At 51.4% G+C, this 15,175-nt stretch overlaps 1 protein-coding gene across 1 annotated transcript; it reads left to right on the forward strand.

The window, feature by feature from the left end:
- Positions 1 to 870: 870 nt before the first annotated feature.
- ASPACDRAFT_81231 (uncharacterized protein) lies at positions 871 to 5,012 on the forward strand. The gene has a single exon (XM_020205829.1). It carries the CDS (start codon positions 980 to 982, stop codon positions 4,550 to 4,552), a length of 3,573 nt encoding a protein of 1,190 aa, XP_020052889.1. The 5' UTR covers positions 871 to 979; the 3' UTR covers positions 4,553 to 5,012.
- The last annotated feature ends 10,163 nt before the right edge of the window (positions 5,013 to 15,175 follow it).

Consider the following 15,175-nt stretch of genomic DNA (forward strand, 5'->3'; position numbering starts at 1 on the left):
CCGAAATGTATCGTCGACCGGGATGGCTTCAGTGCGTTCCTCGAACTCTGCTGCCCAATTATTGCACCGTCCCCGGATACCAAGGCCGAACAATGGACCACCCATGAATAGCAGAACACCATCTCTATCCGATGCAGAAGATAGTCGCCATGCCTCCGCATCCTCGAAGACGTCGAGAATTCCGACTGGCCTCATGGCTCGTCCGCCATTTTCCTCTCAAGGGACGATCCACTCATCTTCGCCGCATTCGACCCCGGACCCGAAGGCAGATCGTCGTGTATCATTGGTATCCCACATGGCTGCTGGACCCCTGAGTCACTCCGGAACTGAACCACAGACCCCAAGTCAAGGTCGCCTGCGGAATGTTCTGCGAAGGAGAGCGCCCACAATTGGCCAGCATAGTGCACAAATTAAGCCCATGCCGGATAGAATCAGGTCTCAGAAGCTGAATGTTATAATTCCAGAGCAACCTTCCATTGGTCGTCCAGCGACTACTCTATCTCAGTCCCCGCCAAGTAATGCTAGTCTGATCGGACAGCTTTCATCACCAATGACCTCGCCGGAGATTTCTTTGAGCAGCGTATCGAATATCGCAGCTCACGATAACCCAAAGGAGTTCGCCAGTCTTAGGACCACCACGATCAACACACAGAACCTCCCACCCCCAACCCCAATCATTCCTTCCGCCAGCAGCCCATCGACGAGATACTCTGAGTCTCCCGGCATGTGGAGTAGGACATCCACACCTACTACCTTATCTTCGTACTCACCAGGGATCTCGATCCCTCCCAAGGGTCCTCGTATAAGACAGCCAAGTCCATCTCAAAGCAGGCTCCCTGTCTTCTCTCCCCAGCAACAACAGCCGAGCTCATCCGCGGGAAAACCTGCACGAAGCGCTATAGATGAATTGGAACCACGCCCCAGAGCAAGCCGGGGCAATTTACATGGTGATAGCTACCATGAAGAGTCTGGGATGAGAATGGTTAATGCGCCGAATGTGGCTGGAAGTAGCCTGCCACGAAAGTTACCCACTTGCACAAAACCGATCCTTTTCAGTGAAAAGCAGCCAAGCCACGATATACAGCCGGACTCTGGAGCAGCACAGAAACCAGAGTCTGTTTTTCGTGAGGAGAGAGCGGACGGAATGAAGATTTCTGTCCATATTCCCACACGACCCAGCAGAGAAGGGACTCATCAGTTGGTGCTGGAGCCCTCACCGATTATTCAGAGCAACATAATGCCTACAGCATTGACAGGACATAGACGTCGGATTTCAGGCGATCGGAATGCAGTACCTGAGGGTGCGACACATTCAAACTTGTCTGCAGCCACGTCTGTGGATTCTCTGTATTCTACTTTATCTACGCGAACCACCTCACGCATCCCTACGTCGCCAGAACTGCTATGGAAGAGCCCCCGAATCCTGACCAAGGGTTCTAACGTTCAGCACGAAGTTGTCAGTCCAGGCAAAACCCGCACCCTTGGTCTGTTCTCCAGACGATCTAAATCGGAGATAGAAAAGGATAACGAAGGTAGATCTGTTCGCAAAGGACCAGCTGCTGGAACAGGCCACGAAGGCTACGGCAGGTACTCGCAGCGTGGCCGCAAGATGAGCACGACTAGCAGTACGACCAGTCGAGCACGATCGTCAAGCTCTGTAAGAAGTGGACCAAAGCCTGTTTCCAATAGCAAAGGCATTGCTGGAAAAGGCCGTCCCGAGTTCGAGCTTGATGACTTTCTACTGGAGCGCCTTCAGCCTGTGATCATCCAAGGCGGTGGTATGGATGGCAATGCCGCTTTGAAAAGGCAGAGCGAGCAGAGCACAAGTGGTTTCAGTACAGGCACAAACTCAATTCTGACACAACAGTTCAAGGTTTCTCCATCTGCAAGCGGCTCCACGGAGACATTGCCATCATCTAGGGCGACTTCGGTGACACTGAGCGAATCAGTCTGGAGAGGCTCGGAAGGGCAAAAGACTTCGAGCATATTAGCATTTTCCGAGCCTGCGGATATGTCCGTCACCCAACCCGAGCAGACGAGAGTTGTCAAACCGCAGGTGCTTGCTCAGGTCAGTCGGCAATATCAGAAACCTCAAGTGCCCGACGATGATAGACAGCCCAGAGCTCTTGAGGCACAGAGCCCACAGAAGAAGCCATCCAAGAGAGGCCTTGGGCTCAAATGGAATATATTCCACAGAAAACCGGACACAGCTCGATCACCTGTCGACATTGACGCCCCTTCTGGCCCAAAGCTTCATGCTACGGTATCTCCCGTAGCTGCCCGTAGGCCTATTCCGTACTATGCGCTGCTGGAGGACGACTCGGACCCACTTGAAGAGATAGTCCACCGTGTTGAGAACTCACCTCCGACCGAGGACGAAGAGACAGAGATTGCCTTTCCAGTTGAAGCGCCAGCTGCAATGAATACACGAGACGCTACCGATTCCATCTTACTACCTTCACCACCGAAGCTACACGACAATTTGTTTCGAGATCATGCCCAGTCTCCAAAGGTCTATTTTGACAAGAGCTTGGCTCCTCGGAGCCCCGAAGGTAGATTGGACGATCAAGTGGAAGTTAAACGTACCAGTCGCCTAACATCGATCGGTCGCATCCCCCAGGTTGTTTCGAGAAGGGAGCGACCGCACAAGCCGGCTCTGCAGTCATTCTCGAGACCATTTAGCGTGGCGGACTCTCCTTCATTACTCGCTCCAGTTGGCCCTATGCCTAACGAATTTTCCCCGTCCATCTCACAACCACCCACAGTGCAACAGCTCGAATCCCCGCAAAAGCAGTCTGTTTACAATTTTGACCTAGCGAACCCATTTGCCGACCTTTTTCAATTCAGTGTCCTAGACTTCATTGCTGGTCCTTATGCAAAGGATGAGTTTATGACGTTTTCACCCAGGAAGGAATCGGTAGTATCTACATCAAGTGGTTCCGAGAGCCTCGCTGCAATTACAGCCGTGGTTCCAAGCCCCGGCGCAAATTTGACGGAAGATGAAGTATGGGGGGAGTACGATGACCTCATTGATCATGTTCTGTCGCCCCAGACAACAAGTACGTTGTTTTCAATTGGCTCAGAGTCGGATCGGAACCTCGAGATGGCGACAATGGCTAGTAAAACGCTCCAAGCGGAGCTGACTAGTGAACAGACGAAGCCCCTGGCTGGTCCGGTTAATGGGCCAAAAGTCGAGCTTACGCCTTCCTCTCCAGTGTCGACGAATGGCTCTATCCGACTCCGCAGGTCCAACGTTGCTGCCGAATCTCGCACGTCGCTTGCCCCGTCCTCTCAGCCTTCCTTCAGTAGCATAATCGCTTGCTACTGTGACAATCGCGATGAAAATAAGGAATTGACCGAGCAAGAACCCGACAGCGTGATGCCATTGCCCCATGCGGAGCACCCGTCAGGCCTGCTTGGCTCCACAGCATTAGTTGCATCTCTCAGTTTCGAAGAATGCCGTCAGCGCAACACTGCCTTATTCGACATAGCGGAACGTGATCGTGAAGGGCCAACTGCCCTCACGAACATCAGGTCCGGCTCGCTCATGACCAGTCGCTGGTTATCATTCGGGAGGGTTCTCTTTAGTCCCGGACATGGCCGTGCCCAAAGCGGAGATCAGGAAAGAATTTTGGTTGTGGATGGACTGGGAAACGACGACTGGTCCTTCTACTGTGCCCTGACGTACCCCACAGCCAGTGTCTATAGTCTCAATGAGGGAGTCAATACCGCTACGTTCAAGCACCCGGCAGCATGGCAGCCACCATCAAATCACCACACGTTCTACCAGTCAACCCTCCACGACAGATTGCCTTTTCCCAAGGGATATTTTACTGTTGCTGTTCTGCGCTTCCCTGCAGCTTGTGCGGAGAACACGCAAGCCAGACTTGTGTCTGAATGCAAGCGTGTTCTGCGCGCGGGAGGCTATCTGGAGATGAGCATTCTTGACCGTGATATGGTGAACATGGGCAACCGTACACGGAGAGCTTTGAGGACATTGAAGGAAAGGACATATGTGTCCGACCCGAATATCAGCCTGAAGCCCACGAGCGATAGCATACAGAAGCTGCTTGGAAAGTATGGGTTCGATAATCTCCGACGATGTATGGTTCGAATTCCCGTTGCAGGAATGATCGTGAGATCGTCAGCTTCATCCACCTCCACGTCATCCTCGGACCCATTTGTGCTTGCTGCAACAACTGGCCCTTCAGGCAATATTCCGCCCTTCACGGAGACTTCTGCGACTGTCTACCAAAAGCTTCATGGGAAGTCATCTTCCAATGACACCGATTTGTCTCTGGGTGACCTTTTATCTGATCCATCCCCATCACCCACAAACGATGAATCGATCCGCAAGATAGTCGCCAAGGTAGGCAGGTGGTGGTACACGCGATGCTACGAGATCCCCATCCTCCCGAATGGCGATATAGCTCTCAGCATCTGGTCGGACCGGAAGGTGATCCGTGAATGTCAACAGCGCGGCACGGGCTTTCGCTTGTGGATTGCATACGCCCAGAAACCTAGTGAGAAACGCCGAACAGCGAGTGTTTAGTGCATGTCAGAATCCTCGAATGATCAGATGAAAAACTAACGACGATTGACGATACATACGAACATTGACGAAGGAAATGAGACCGGGTTATTGTGCGTGCCTTATGATCATACCTTTAGGTGTTGCAACCCGAACGACCAAGGCCAAAAAGACAAAAGAAAGAAAGAAAGAGAAAAAAAAGAGAGACCAGACGGATGCTTTTGAAGACGATTTATTCACCTTATGCATATATTGTACCTTTCGACCTTATCCATTTTTATTTTGCCTAATACTGTGTTCAATTTTGGTTGTCTCTGGGCGGCTGTCTGAACCTTTTGTTGCATTTGCGATTCGATTCTTCATATGTCTTCCATGAAGCTGGCTTGATGGGCGGAATTCTGCTTCATTTTTTTTTCTTTTTGATAGTATAGCAAGACGAAGGCGAGACTCCTGAATGAGCGAAGGATTAATTGGGTCACACAATAATACAAACAAAATTTCATCGAAAGGGTGCACAACCATTGTCATCGGGACTGTTTCTTTTACAAGGTGTCCCTCCGGCGACCAAAAGAGAGAACCCGCCCGGCCCAGTTGCAACCTGCAAGCTGTTGCCATTGCCATTGGGGAGAGCTAAGTATAGTGTAGTGTACAGTACAGAGTGCAGCACGCAGCTGCGTGCAGAAATCCCAATCCCAATGGCCTAGCAAGAGGGTAATGGCAATGGCAAGAAATCAAGAACGGTCAAGCATCCCTTCTCAGTATAATACACTGCACACCCAGGCGACTGTAAGTGCAGTACTATGCACCACCTCCAAGAATCCCCCAGAAATCGTAGACTCCCACCGAGACCGGACCCGAAGACAGTAACTGACGGTTTTGGTGGTGGTGGTGCATGTGTCTAACTTTTCATCCCCCGCTCCTCCTCGCCCCTCCCCACTTCCCCCAAGAAGAAACAAAAAGTAGTAAGTTACTGCAGGGTAGACCGCCTCAACAGTGGCACCTGCTTTTTCACTTTTTGCTTCAATCTCTCTTCTCTGTGTCGATGTCCATGTCCATGTCCATGTCTCGCACCCTAGCATCTTGCAAACAGCGACAGAATCAACCCACCAACCCACCCCAAGGGAAGGGGAACACCAAACCTAAGTGTACTCAGTAGTACGATGCTATACGAACCTTACCTAGTGTATAGTCCCAGCACCGCACCGCACCACTGTCCCAGTCCCAGTCCCAGTCCCATTCCCATTGCACTGTACATGTACACACGTACACGCATACGCTTTTGCTTCTCTTAGATTCTCATTTCTCGCCCTCCGCCCTCTACCCACTGCATATCCCGCGCGTCCAGACCGCAGCAGCGGCACGGAATTTGCATCATCTCGCAGAAGTGAAGAATCACACACACCCACACACTGAGAAGAACGGAATATCTGGAAGGTTCGAAATTAAGCGAGGCGAGGCGAGGCGAGGCGAGGTGGGCGCCACAGCATAACTTTGTTTTCTTGGAGCGAGGGAGGGGGGGGGGGAATGATATCGATGGTGCAGAGGATGATATCAATACTCTTGGGCATGATGTCTACCTAGCTGAAGAAAGTAAACAAAGCTGTGTAGGATGATATCAGGAGAGGTGATTATCATGACTGATTCAGGAGATTGTGTGTGTGTGTGTGCAGCAGAGGCAAAGGGGCGAAGGGATTGTTTTCGCCTCAGGCTGGTTCTATTTGGTATACTACTAGGCTAGAGTAATGGAAGGTAGGGGCGGAGGCGGCGAGGGTTACTGTACTGAGTATCTTACAGGGGTGAATCTATTTTGAAAAGTGATGGAGGTTCGCCTCTTTGGTCTGTCTGTCTTCTAGGGCATCGATGTATATGGATGTACTCGAGGGTCTCTTCTTCTAATTCTAGATTGTACCACATGTACTTCTTTTGCCGCTCAAAAAAGATTTGCCTCTCTTGGTCTACAGAAGGGCCTGGCTTGCTCAAGGATTGTCGAGATTGTCCATCTCTGAGGGGGTCTACTGGTTCTATTGACATCTGGACGGCGGGTAGGCGCATCAAGGGGCGGCGTTTGGAAGGGTCGCCCGTGGTCCATTGCCACCACTCGATCAGCGGGTAGGGATACATTCATATTGTGGAGGCGTTGTACTGTCGTAAACGTAGGGCGTTTGCATTGTCTCATATCAGTGGCGAGCCCCTGCACGAGGTGATGTTCTATCTGAATAGGACTACTTCACGAGGCGGGGAAGGAGAGGTGGCCGTGGCAAGGAGAAACATACAACGTTTGGGAAGTGGGATTCGGGATGGACCCAGACGGCGCAGGTTGGGAAAGTCACGGTGGAGGCGTCTATACCGATATGTGCGTACGGGTCGAGTTGGTTGGTTGGTTGGTTGGAGGTTTGTAAGCATTGGCTAGAGACTGCCAAGAGGCCTAGGAAGAAGGTTTGATGCACCTTTGCTGCGTCCATGGTTTGAAGTTCAATGTGTTGTCTGGCTTGGTAGCCTGATGTAGCGTGCACACTGGGATTGAATGGTGTACCTCATGAGACGGAGATCATCTCCTGCACCGTTCTGGAAGAAAAGAACGAGTGCTGAATGATCTTTGTGACAGGCAACTTGCCTGCAAGATTGTTCAAATGAGAAATCCCGATGGTCATGTTGACAATAGCATGGTGGCTGTTAAGCCATGACAGGGTGAAGAAGCGCCAAAGGTGCCCATATACCTGTGGATACTTGTATAATTGGCCATAGTATGATATAGACTCCCGTACTGGCGTTGTCGCGACTGAGGGTAAGCGACTAGACGCAGGCAGAGAGCATGAGTTGGCAGACCAGGGGCCACACTGTTGCGTATATGATGTGCTCCAGGGTGTCTGTACCCCGCAAAGGCTGTGCTCTTGTCAAGTGACTAGCTCGAGGATAGGGCGGTTGGGACCCAGTAAAAGTGCGAGAGAGAGGGAAAAGCTGTATGTCGTGATATTGCAGTGCGGAGGGGACGGATCGAAGCCATCCTGTACGGCCATCTTAACGGAAGGCTGCTATAGCTGCACACCCCACATTCGCGGACCGCGACGCTCAACGTTTCCCATTGAGGAAGAAAAGAAAGAGGGGAAACACGGTCGGCTGGCGATAAGTCGGACTGAAACTCGCATACAGCAGGGGGGGGAGGGGTTTTGCGCGCTCAGACAATGTGTATGGCACGTTTGTCACGTTGCTGACCTAGGCGTTTCTCTCTTCCCTGCTAGTCAAGAAGTGTGTCTGTGCTCGACGGGACCCCCTGTCCAGTGGCATTACCGTCCAGGCTTGCGTGGCGGAAGGATGAAGCCCGCGCTAATGGGACACTCTCCTCCGGGTCGAGGTTGAGAGTCTGAATGCCCGAGATCAATGAAATTGAAAGTTTTGGAGCGGGGTGGACAGGACAGGACGGACGGCTTGGATGTCTGGGTATAGCTGTCATGTGTACTGGCGCGGTGTGTTTGCAGATTGCGGTTGGTCGGATATGCACGCCCATCCCTTGTTGTATCGTCTGTTGCTGTGCTTATGGTCAACACCGGGGTTATTTGTTGCTGGCTAATGTGGTTAGTAAGTGTATAACGTGCGTTAGATTGCATTGCTGCTGAGCATAAACAGTCGTTTCTCAAACATAGATCTGCCCTTCCGACTGATCCGTGTTTGTGACAGCCTCTCTGTCCGAAGAGGCTTCAGTCTACTGCATCTTTCTGTCTTCTCCGCGGATCCCCCTCTATCCGGTCTCATTCTCTCCTCACCTGTAGTGTGGGGGTGGGCTGTTAAGCGAGTGATCTGATCCAAGGGGTCAACCGCAACTTGGTCTGGGAATGTGGAGAATGAAGAATGAGGAAAGCGGAAGTCATGCACTTTCTGCGCAAACAATTGGAAAATGACGACAGTGCCACGTGACAAGCCCACTGCGGTGGGTATCGGCGGTGGAAGTCGGCAGAATGGGGGAGGAGATAATATAATGACGTCATACTGCAACCAAGCTGCTGGCGCGGCAACAGAACAGTACAGTACAGTACACTTTCTACAGTACATTGCTTCTACAGACATATCACATTGACGCACACAATGAAGCTGGGAGATCTTCTTCGCAGTATCTACTGCATGGCGGACGTAGACCAAGGCATGGAGCTTAACAGGACACAATCAAAGCTTTGCACTGGAGATATAGTTGAAGCCTGCTGTCTCTTGCAGTGACCACGGGCTAAGAGCAAGTGGCCTGAGGCAACATATGTCTAGTAGGCTTACAAACTCTCTCTCAATCCAGAGCGAGAGTCTAACAACCACAAGGGCTACCAAAGTTGAATCACTAGGCCAAGATCGGGCATATACCATTTGAAGAAAGGAAGTACGAAATGCGAAAGAAGGTCAGCTCTATCTTCGAGACTCCTTCTTCGACGGAAACTGACACCGCAGAATTTCTTCCGTGGCCATCGCGGATAACTGATTGAAGTAGCAAGGATCACAGTAGCATAACGGTAGCACGCTGTGCCACCGTGATCGAAGATCAACGGGATAGAGTGATTTACAAGCTTTCGAGAATAATGCCCGAGGTATCCATTGCCTGCATCAAACCCACGGTGAACTTCCAAACGAGGGTCCACTGCCCGCCCTTATCTTGCATGCGTGGATTCAGCTGCCCTCGAGATCAGAACTCATCGGTCATATCATGTTGTTGATTGCGTTATCTTACAACAGAGCAAACAAACTTTGCCCAGAAGATCATTCTCCGCAAACATCAATATGGTAGACGCGTTAACCACCTGTGTGACTCTGACCGGAACTCCTTGGAACGCAGATCACGGGGACAGAACTCTGGTCCATGCTCAGATCGAGCAGTGGGTTATGGCGGCAGTTGCCAGCCTTGGGCATTATTGAGATAGAGTGTTATGGAGTAATTACCACGCATCCGGGGTCAACTACCACGCACGGGCCTGTCCATCCTCGCTGTCATTCCGAGATGTCCCGTACACCCCCCGCAGGTCTATAGTTCCTGGGTTTGTAACCCGACGAACGATGTCTGTCACCGCGCAATTGATCCTACGGACACGGACTCCTTCCTGTACCCCAGTGATCAACTATCATGTGGTCCACGACTACGCAAATTCAAAACTCCGCTCTACCATGCAACCCATTACTCGCGTCCGGCCAAAGCTGCTCATTCAACGAGAGCTGCGGTTGTCGGGTAATGAAAATCGCCTAAGAAACCCCGCCTATCTCTAGGAGCAAACAATCACGGCCGAGTCCGAGAGTTTATCGTAAGGCTCGTGAAGCTCAATAGCCGGTGAGAACCAACAGCACGCAATAGTTCCTGCATCACGATACACAGCATAGCCGTCACTGCGTCAGTTCGGCGAGAGATTGATGGGAACAACCAATCGGTCACCCTGATTGCCCCAAGGGATTCATTCAACGAGGGCAGCGCAGCTCAGCAGAACACGAAGACAGATCCCCCATGGGGTCCCCAGCTTCAGATACGCTGCTCGGAAGACAGTCGTGCGGGACAGTATCTCCACAATTGCTAGCTTGCATGCAAAGCATTGGAGCTTGCGACGCAACGGGGAGGTCGAGACCACGTCGGTTATCGATTCAAACTGAAGCTGTATCGCGTGCTGCTGCTGCTGCTGCTGCTGCTGCTAGTCCTCCACCAACATTCCGCTGACAAGGAAGATAAGATACCCTGTGCTGGACGCAATGGGCTGGATTCCACTTCTGTCATGCTATACCCTGGCCGTGGGTAGCCAATCTGATCTCGTGGGACAAGCTCTAGATACGAGCAGAGGGAAGTTGACAGACTTTGTTGACCGCCTAGTGCGGAGAGTTTCGTAAGCTTTGACGCAAGAAAGTTAAATTCGTTGATTTTGAGGACGCCCGTACTTTGACAGGGCTGGGAGCAGGAGGAGAAAGAGGAGAAGGAAGTCGGAGACTAAAGACTAGAAGACGCCAGGGCTCGAACGTGGCGGTAGGGGCCGATCAGCGAATTACGGTGGTGCTACTCGGCGCCGCCTTTCCGCCAGGGCGCTCGACCACCCGCCGTAGTGCCAACTGTAGCAGAGCTGCCACAGTACTAGCAGTACTAGCAGACTTTTAGCACGACGAAAGTTAAGAAAGAGGGGAAAGCTAGGTTCTATATTCGATGTCAGTGCTCAAACTCTGCTAGTTTCAGGGGGCTTGGGGGCTTGGGGGCTTGGGGGTTTCGAGTCTCGGACGGCGTCTGAGTGGGAATTTAGTGTGATGCACGTCAATTGCAGTGGGAACCCACCCAGAAGGCTCCAATAAGAAAGGCATTGTATGTTGTGCTCGGGAAAAACACGATAACAGTTACATCCTCTATCTGCAGATTGATCTGCTTCCCTCCGCGCTCGAGAAAAGTCGGGATGGCGCCCTCTATCCATACCCTTTTGGCCACCTTATGGGAGGAACAGGGATTCGATTTTGTTTCTCTCTCTCAGTCCTGCGTGAGACAGACGGTCAGCGCGGTGTGAGTATTGGGGCTAGATTGAGCAGCGACGCAGCGGATGGCTTGAATGCTAGAAAATTAGTATGCTTCTGGATCTGCAGGAATGTGCAAGGCGCAATCAAATTAGGTGTCTCTAAGCCAACCTCATAAGCTCGGAGAGGTCCTTGCGGAAAGGTCGATCGCGCTTCGGGAAGTGCCAAGAGACCAGAGTTGCATTAGAAACATTACATATCTCGTTCTCATGTCGCTCCCCCATGCAGCAGGAACGGTCTGGTCGGTCTGGTCGCTGTGTACAGTCCAGTCGGCTTGGTTAGTCCGCCTGTCAATCAGCCCAGATGGGATTGCTGCGCCGTCAATGGATGAGAGAGATGCTGGGTCTCCGCCGTGGCTTGTGGCAATTTAGACATGATGTCCTGAGTAGGAGCGAATTGAGTTGCGGTGCGGAGTCGCGCAATAGAGGAGGAGACCGACCGGGGGGCCGGAGGCGCCCTGCGTGCGGTGAGTCGAGACAAGATAAGACCGGCATGGGGCATGGGGGTGGGTGAGACAAGCGCCCGCCCGAGACGGAAACCCCCTTCAAAACGAGAAAATGAAGGTAGAGCGACAGGTACAGTCGAACGATCTCGCTCTGGATTTCGGTGTTTTGGGAAAGTGGCCGTGGTGTTTGGTGCAGTCCATGGTGGTGGTGGTGGAGAGGTGTAGTCCACTGTGAACGATATACCTACCTATTTTGGGAAGACCGAGCCAGATCCCCGGCCTATCCTGATGGGGGCGGAAGCCCTTCACCTCAGCTACCGATTTTAGCGAGAAGGTTAATTAATGAAAAAAGAGGTCTGGACATTACAACCAGTTACACACAAAACCCTACTTGGAAACAGGAATTGCATGATATCCGAGATACCTCATTTTCTCGAGTCTTATTGATCAATGAGCAAAATCTACATGCGGCACGTCGCACCATCGCTACAAACTCCTCGAATGCCCTTAAGAACATGTACAGTACCATGTAGATTGAGCGAAGATGAAGTCTTTTATTTAGGGCCTCAGATTGTTCAATTGGGTGGCGAAAGTGGTGGTCCTGTGCGTAGTCCGATCCCGCAATGATAGAATAGCATCATAGCCCGATCGTGGTTATCATGACTGGTTATCAGTCATATCATTCATATCGATGATGAGCCTCTAGTGCCAAGAAATATGTCATGGGGAGGGCCTTCGAGACTTTTAAAAGGGTCATCGCCCGACAACGGAAGCAAGCGTTCATCTCCAGGCTCCGTACTCCACGCATGCTCTGTTTGTGTCTCGGCTCTCGGTTGCAGAGCAGTCGGCCAATCTGTTTGGCCAGACCAAGGCAGCACAGAGGACAGTGGAATTCGCAACTCCCCTCATGGTCTGTGCAGACTCCAGAAAATTTTTGAACGTGACGACTGGGGACCTGACACCACCAAGAATGCGTCTCGACCTTCGACCCGGCAAACAGTGCTCCAGCAGGTGCAGGGTACTGATGTCATAGTCTGGGAATTTCCTTGGAAAATCAGTCGTTGGCCCGAACGACGCTAGTGCTTAGCACATCAATCAAATTTAACCACTCCAGCTTAACGGGTGGGTAACCAAGCCCGGACTAGTGTAGCCCTTCCTCCACCATCAGACCCCCCCAGTGGGCACCCCACTTGAAATGTAGAAAAGTCATCTAGGCTCCGAAGTCCGAGGAGAAGTACTCTCATACATGTCTCCGACTCTTCGAGACCAGACGAATCTGTGAAACCACACCCAAAAAGGGGATATATTATATACACTCTGTATTGTGATCTAGCTAAATACTGTGCGTGCCTCTGCTACTCTAGACGTGCAGCTCCAGTAGCTGTATCTTGGTGGATCTCCCACGCCTGTAAACTTTGCTTGCTTCTTTGCATCTAGGTCTGTAGAAGTTTTCGCTTGGGTATCCCAAATTGTAAAGTCCCACGCTGATCAGCTTTCCCCCCCCTCCTTGTGGGAAAAAAAAATGAAGACACTTCATTCCAATTGACGGAGGGGCCACTCGACCATCGGTACTTACGCCATACGGGGACCACCGGCCGGAAGCTGGGGTCACTGTTCCAAGGCTGGGAACCCGACAAGCCAGGAGGCAGGGCCGAATATACATGGAAGTGGGAACTTCTAGCCAAGCGCTTCATCAGTCAATGATACTGAGGGAAGCTGTCCGGTCAGATGAAGCTGTATGATACAGACCGTGATTGGCAGGTGGTCGACACCAGTGATGGGAGGAGTCTAATATACATCGAACACAGAATTTTAGTGTGGGCAGCGTTTTTAACGCTCCCCAACATTTTTTGCCCTCTAGACCTTCGAGAGACACTTCCGGAACCGCTGGTTGGGCGGTGGCGACTTTTAGACCGGCGCTAAACCAAGAGCCTGGAAGCCCCTGAACATGTAGGCATAAGAGAGACTGAGAAGAAAGAGAAAAAAAAGGCCCGGAGGAGGGGTGGAGGAAGGAGGGGAATGGAGGAACACTGGGGGTGGAGACTCAACCATGGTTACTGATACGTAAATGGCCCTTAACGTTTCCTCTCTCTAACACCATGTACTACGACGTGCTGCCTACGGCTGCGCACAATTTATCGGGTCGAGGCGGGCTGTACCATGACATGGTTTGATCGGGAGGGTCTTTTGAGTTAGCAACACCACCGGCAGCAGCATAAACAGTCCATCGGTCGCTTCGCTTGGTCGCTCGGCTGGCTGGCTCTCAGACTCTCTCGAGACACGGTCGGGGAAGAGAACGTGAGTCCTTGCATAGGTCGATCAGACACCCCGAGTTCTCTTATCGATCGAGATAACCGATTCCATGGAACTGGGGACTGGTGTGAATTTATCACCAGTTGCGAATGGTCAAGAGGTTCTTCGTCTTTTATCATCATCATCACCATCACCATTAGAGTCGTACTCATCATCATCGTCATCATCCTAGATTGGGTTCGTTATCTGTGACTGACAAAGAAAGGACCGTTTCGGTATGGTGACCGACATCATGGAAGCCCTCGGAAGCGATGCAGCCATGCCTTGAAATTCGACATTCTTCTGGACTAGCACGTACATCATACCTTCTCCGACCGGACTAGAGTAGGACCTACCTACATCGTTACACACATACCTCCAATGAACAACAACCTAGATATGAGAGACTAAAAGAGACTAACTAGAATACTCCGGCCATGCAGCCTTGAAGATCACCTGTCCCCCACTCCAGCCACATGTGGTGAAGTGCTTTGATATCAGTGATAGTCATGATAGCCATAGTTGTGGTGATGATGTGCATTTAGGGTTCCCGATGGCGCAAACGTGAGGAACCAGGGAAAATCTATCTCAAAATGGGGAGGGAATGACGGGGATAAGGAGGGGAGGGGGATGTCGAACCGAACGAGGATTGAAGGAGATCATTATTGATAATCCCTGATTGTCATGGTGCCATCCGGGTACCGAAGGGATAGGGAATGCGATCGGGAGGCGAAGAAACCCGGGCAGGACAAGGCAGGCCAAGGTATACCCGTAGAGAGGGAGAGGGAGTTTGTGAGTGACTTGAATGAGAGTGTAGTACTGTAGACTACTCGTAGTTTGTTAGAGACCGACCGACCGGCCGTCTTACAATCCTACTGCCATCATACAATCTTTCTTACTCTTTTTGCATTTTCCTAAGGTTTTTTTCCCTTTTTTTTTTCTTCTTTCTAATTTTTTTTTTTGATTTCTTTACTACACTACCTACTCCCTCCCTCCCTCCCTCCCTTCCTTCCATGCGTACGGACATACGACAGTGGACGTACCGATATCCATGGGATCCACCAGGCCGGAACGCATTGACTGGACAGTTGGGGATCGTCCCCAGTCCCAGACCGTTCGATCGCCTATTTTAAGTTGGTTAGTAGCATCCCAGCACTCGTATTTACCACTAATACCACGGCCACCTTCATCATCATCATCCTCTCATCTTCTTGCTCCCGCTCCGGGTACGGCGGCAACTTGGTAGTCCAAGGTACCGACTTGTAGCTTCGATCCCACTCTGTTATCGCTTTCTGCCCCTGTCATGTCACCACCCGTTTTCGCCTTCATCTTCATAGATTAACCAATTCAAGTAGTCATTTCATATTACAGTTCGCTCCCGGAGGGGTAAGAACAGAGAGACA

This window comes from Aspergillus aculeatus (genome assembly GCF_001890905.1).
Source record: "Aspergillus aculeatus ATCC 16872 unplaced genomic scaffold ASPACscaffold_16, whole genome shotgun sequence".
In the NCBI taxonomy this organism is placed as follows: domain Eukaryota; kingdom Fungi; phylum Ascomycota; class Eurotiomycetes; order Eurotiales; family Aspergillaceae; genus Aspergillus; species Aspergillus aculeatus.